A 6,000-nucleotide genomic window follows, 5' to 3' on the forward strand; every position below is an offset into this window, starting at 1 on the left:
TATTTAGTCTCTCTAAGAATTTCTTTGATATCAAGCGGTTCCAGCTCCCAGCAATTTTCTTTCCTGAGTGCAAGAGAAAGGGTAGCAATTCTGCAAGTAAATTCAGTTTGGGAACTAAACATAAAACATAATATCAACAGATGGCATTTAACTACACTAAGTAGTCCAATACAAGAAATGCTAATTCCAGTTTACCAAAATCCAAAAGGAAGCTTAATAAGACCACCGCCTCACAAACTTTACATTTGCTCTGATTATATTATTTATATTAAAGAAATTATTACTCATTGAAACCAGTGAACAGACTCCTCTGACAATATTACTGCTCGAATCTCAGGGCGACTAAGAGGTAACTTCATTTAAAAGTCAATGGATTTCCTTCATGCTGTCATGCTGGTTTCATTAATTTAGTTAAATGCACCTAGGGAAAACAGTATCTCAGCGTTCATTTATTTTCTGGTTGCTCCCCAGAGTATTGTGCTGGTCCCATCTGCAAAGACCTCAGTAAAATTAGTAATCTACTTCATATATGTGACAGTGATTTTTGAGAAGTGCTTAATAGCAAGGTATATGAATCCTCTTGTTCCTTTCATTTCTTTTCAATTGGAGCACTGGAACACCACACAATTCCACATGTGCCACCTTGCACACAGTGCACAATCACATTTCCTCATCCTTTTACATATCCATAATAAAAAGATAAAAATTTAGAATCCTCCTCATGTGATGTGCTATGGAATACAAATAATTCACACTTTTCTTAGAAATATTTTTGTAGCTTTTATTAGAAAACATCTTTAGTGATACCACATCTCTGAAGAAAATCATGTATTTATACACACTTAGATTTTGTTTAGACTATTTGTTTAGCTTCCCCGCTGACAAGCAAAATATGCACAACTGACAGAATCCTGCGGTTTTTATAAAGAAAAGAAATGATACGGTTTCAAACAAGACTTGGAAACAGTTTTTCTAAATATTGTTTCAGTTTAAAAAGAACAAGATTTCAAAATTCTGTTCTTTAAATACCATGATAACAAAGGTTTAACTTTTGTTAACTATCCTTTTCACAAGAATTCTGAACATTCCTCTACAACACACTGAACATCTAGAAGAGTCTGGATTGAAAACATCTCTCAATCCATTCGAACCAAGGCAAAGGAAAGAACAGCCACATGTAATGTGCTTGAGTTTTCATACTGCACTTTAACAGCACAGACCAAAATTTCTATAGGTCAAAAGCAGCTGCAATCTACCATTAAAAAGATTTTTAGGCTTTCTGAAACAGTGTACCTACATAAGGAAAAAAATTAATAACAGAAACATGCTTTTTGAAAGACACAGAAACATAACAGAAATTATTATCACTAAGAACATGTCCTGTATTCACATAGCAAATGACTGCCAATATGATTTTCAGCACTGACTCTCAAGTTGAATCACTAGCAAACGATGAGATCTTCCTAGTTGCAGGTATCTATGTTCTGCTGGCAAGTGTATTCACTAAGTGTTTATATCAGGAGAAATACGTATTTACTGGCGTCCCCTAGAACTAAATTAGTTTATGCCAAAGGTACACCCACATTTTTTTGTGTGTTATAGTTTGCAAGCATGAACTCTGGAACAATTTTAAGTGCTCAGATTTAAAAAGAAAGAGAGATCTCCAAGGGGGAGTGAAAAAAGCCAGCTAATCTTTCTGCAAAAGGTTATCGCAAGCATGAGTCACAGCAGAATTTTCAAGGCAGTACAGTTTCCTCAACACCCATTAATGCAAATGGTTCAATAAAGCACAGCTTCAGTGACAATTACTCTTAATAGAGCCAATGTGTGTGACATACAAAATCCATCCATAGTCAGACATCGTATCAGAATACTACTGACACGCCCTGTAACTCCACCGAATATAAAGTGCCTACCAGATGCAGCTTTGCATAAAGCTGCCTAACTTACTGTTCGATCTGTATGATGACAGGTTAAAATAACAGTCCTGGAAAAGCAAAAAAAAAAAATTGTTTCAATTACCAAGTAATTCTTATTAGTAATGAGTTTTATTAAAATCTCTTAACTGGTGTCATAAACACCACTGTTAGGGCTCCATACACGAGCCTGAACAGATGCCTCAATTTGCACCATATGCCTCCATCAGGCACACAGTACCAGAACACAGCAAATAGACTCTTTCAAATCCCAAACTGTCTGGACTAAAAAATGCCATTGCCTTTTTGTCTCAAAATACTTGCTCTCCCAAATACCTCCCTCAGACAATGGGCTACAGGGAAACAAAAACTGCTATGTAATATTTGATTTCCTGATTTTGTAGCTGTTATCAGCCTACTGTAAGCCTGACAGATGGAGAACCAATTTGCACCTTTCCACAGTTACTCTCACCTGACACCGCAAAGATATAAAGAGAGAACAGCAAGACAGCGTGGCCAGCAGTGAAAAAACATGGAAAACCATGAGGAGCAAAAGCCATTCAGAGCTGCAACATGGAAGAGATCACCTGAGCACTGCCAGGGGTGAGGCCCAGGCCTCAGGCTCCAGTGACCTTGTGCAAGGCTAGATGCTGGCCCACCTGCTGCAAGACCCTGGAGAGTTGCTTGATCTCCTTGCACCTCATCTTGCCCTGCCTGCGTGCAGGAAAAGCAGACTTCTTTCCCTGAGGAGCCCTCAGAAATCCATAGAGGATGGCCAGCTCTGAGAGCCTTGTTCTCCCACCAGCCCTGTGCAGTGTTTCAATCAAGTTCACACATAATTGTTCTGTATCGAGAGTACATTAATAGAGTTCATAACTCAAAAAATGTCATATTTTGTTACATATAGTTGCTGTCAAATACATCGAAACAGATTTAAGTGTCATGCAAATCAAGTAAAACATTTTTCAAACTTCCAAGTTAAGTATCTGCTTCAAGCCTTTATTTCAGATTGACAAAAACAGCAATGTTGCTGAGAGCTCCTGGAGACAGACTTAGCCTGTCACCCTTCACAGCAAACACCATTAAATCCACTGCAACCAGGTATATATACAGACAGTACATTGCAAATACTTAGGGTAGAAGGATGGAATAGTGTCACTTTTATAACCACCTAAAAATCTCTTTTGTAATTGACAACAATTTGCAAAATTTTACAAAAGCCGTAAGCTTCCTGGGTGATTATAAACCCAATTAAACATGTGAAAACAGAAGAAAGGAAATCTTAGTTTTAGAATAAAATACATAAAAACACTCATAATCCATGCCTTGTGCCAAAGCTGAAATACTGTAAAAACAGATTCACTAAGAATGCGTTTTTAGAGGTTTGTATGCCAACAAACAAAACATTCAGCGAAGTTATATAACTGGTTTATCTCTTGCTTAAAACATCAAATTTGTCAGAATTTGTCAAACTGCAAGATCTTTTTTTCTATAAAATAATCATGCAACTTCAGTGGAAAATCACAGAAAAAAAGCAATTTAAAGTAGCATAAACCCTCTGGTTTCTGGTTCTACCCTCTGTTCTAAAGAGGACCAGAATCCAACTGAGGACTAACGTAGAAAAAGTGATGGCTGCTCTTCAGCTAGACATGCACTACTCTTCACACACAGCTGTACAAACACAACAGAGAAATAACACAAAGGTAGAAACCACTGACGAGGTCAGAGAGCTGCACAGCTCCCTTCTGCTCATGGAACTGGAGCACCAGGGCTTGGTTTCACATTATACAAATTAAATCTGGAAAAAAAAAAAAGAAAAAAAAAAAAAAAAAAAAAGATTCTTCTTTCCCTGAAGTTCCCAAAGTTGCAATCCCTTGTGCTGACTGTGCAATATTAGCCAACTATTACTTTTCTGTCAAATCCACAAACTGTTTCAGTTCACTCCACAACCGCTCAATGGGAAAGGGAATTCAACAATTCAGTGAATGGGAATTCAACACTGGGAAGGCGCAGGTGGAAGGGATCAAATCTTCAGCATCACACCACAGCCAGGTCGCAGCAACAATGGCAGGAAACCACACCCTGATCTGAAACAAGACCATTCCCAGCACTTCAAGTCTCAGATTCTTAAAGCAGAGTTGTGCCTTTTTTAGACCCTTTCCTACACTTGGGACGATTTTGTCAGACACTGCACAGAACCCCCACCTTTCAGGTCTTGGATTTGTGAAGCTAACTACAAGACTATTTCTGGACTTTTTCTGCAGATTATTCCTCAAATATTCTTCCGTGACTGCACAGACAAGTTTTTCAGATGTGTCAAAGCTCACATCTGAAAGACTTTAGGTAGGTACTGAATTCCAGTATCATTGCAATTTGCTTACTCCTCTGCACTAAGCTTAGCTTAGATTTTTGAGGTATCTGCAGGTTGTGGGTTCTGCAAAGCATGAAAGTTTTCTGTACACACAGAGCTGGTAATGCCAAAGAGTATGGTTATATTTATACTGTTAATTACAGGCTCTCTGTTCCTCCTTTCCTTTCTTTTCAACCAGTTTACTGGTTGCTCCAGTAAACTTCAGTCACTGGAGCTGACACATACAGGCTACCCAAGCAAAAACTGTGTATTCTTTGAATTGTCTCATCCGTTTTCCAGAATCAAATTAGAAGAACTGTTATTTTCTGTCATTTGTTTGATTTCCTGATTCAAGCTATTTTGCTAATATTTCCAAGACCTCGTGTTGTGCTTAAAGTGTCCAAGACGCACCATTTTGCTGTTTCCGGGCTTACCTAAACCCGACCAAGTCAAAGGCCTTCAGCAAAACCTCGGCTTCCACTCATTCTGCCGGGGCTCGGCAGCGCGAGGCGGAGAGCCGCAGCGCAAAGCCGCTTCGATGGAGCCCCGCAGGACCGGCCCGGCGCCGGGCTGGGGAGCCATCAGCCACCGCCAAAGGGGGCTGCTGCTACCGGGGGCCGGGGAGGCACCGCCGGGAGCGGCGGCTCAGGGGGGCTGCGCAGCGCACTCTTCTATTTCTTCTTCTCTGCGGCACATACAGGAAAACACTCGCGTGGAGAATCCGGAGTGCTCCGCGCTGTCCGGCACCTGCTGACTGAAATCCTACAGCTTTCCAAGGCGCGCGTCTTCCCGGGCCACCTGTCCCTCACCAGACCACAACCAAAGCCACCCCATAATTTTTTTCGCCTCCCGCGGGATCCCTAGGACCCCTCCCGGCCGCACGACCAGACGCGAGGCAGCGCCGCCGCCCGCCCTCACCTTGATGCCCTGCTGATGCGTGGTGAGGGTCAGCTTGGACTCGTCCAGGAACAAAACTTCGCAGTAGAATTCCTCCGGGACGGCGCAGAAGCAGCCCATGCCTGCTAGGCTCCGGGGGCCGATTAGGGCTGAGCCGCAGCCGGGCAGGGCCGCCTCGAGCTCCGCGCCCCGCCGCGTCTGCTGCAGGCCGGGGCCGCTATAGTTCAGCGCCCGGCCCCGCGGGACCGCCCTCCGCCGCGGCCATCCCCGCGGGAGCGCTCGGACGGGGCTGCGGGCAGCTCTCCGCCGAGAGGCAGACGCGGAGCTGCGGAGGAAGGAGTCGGGCACGGCCCTCGCTGTCACGGCGCTCCGCCGCCGCCCCGGGGAGGTGCCGAGCCGCCCACCCGCCCGTCCCCCTCCCCGTGCGCGCACGTTCCCTCGCTGCCTCTTTGTGCGGTGGAGCGGCCACCGAGGCAGCGCCGCGGCTTTTGCGCCCGCCGACCTCGCTCTAACGGAGCCGCGGGCGGCCGGGCCCGGTGCGGAGGCCGCAGACGGCACCTGTCCGCCGAGCGCTGCCCCGCCGCTTGGCGCTACCGGCGGAGCGTCCCCCCCCAGCTCTAGCCCAGACCCAGAGCCGCCCTGCCCGCCGCCGCCCCGCCCGGCCGCGCCCCGCGCCGCGGCAGCAGTGACCCCTGCTGGGCCCGGGCAGGCCGGGCTCCTCGCGGGCGTCGTGTCGAGGAGGATTGGTGGGTTTTTCCCGCGTGTGGTGGCGGAGTGCTGGAGAAAACGGCGGCGGGGTCCGGGAAAGGATGGCTTTAAAGCCCCGGCCAGAAGTGC

The 6,000-nt window shown here is 45.5% G+C and overlaps 1 protein-coding gene across 3 annotated transcripts in view; it reads right to left on the bottom strand.

The window, feature by feature from the left end:
• Positions 1-5,556, bottom strand: part of EPB41L4A (erythrocyte membrane protein band 4.1 like 4A) — a 134,967-nt gene extending 129,411 nt beyond the window's left edge. The window contains exon 1 of one of the 3 annotated variants that reach the window (XM_048931382.1): positions 5,185-5,556. In XM_048931382.1, the coding sequence (XP_048787339.1) occupies positions 5,185-5,283 (99 nt within the window). In that variant the 5' untranslated portion in view covers positions 5,284-5,556. The remainder of the gene's footprint in view (positions 1-5,184) is intronic. The other 2 variants (XM_048931383.1, XM_048931381.1) reach the window with 2 other exon arrangements.
• Positions 5,557-6,000: the final 444 nt, after the last annotated feature.

The sequence above is a fragment of the Lagopus muta genome, chromosome Z, assembly GCF_023343835.1.
Source record: "Lagopus muta isolate bLagMut1 chromosome Z, bLagMut1 primary, whole genome shotgun sequence".
NCBI lineage: Eukaryota > Metazoa > Chordata > Aves > Galliformes > Phasianidae > Lagopus > Lagopus muta.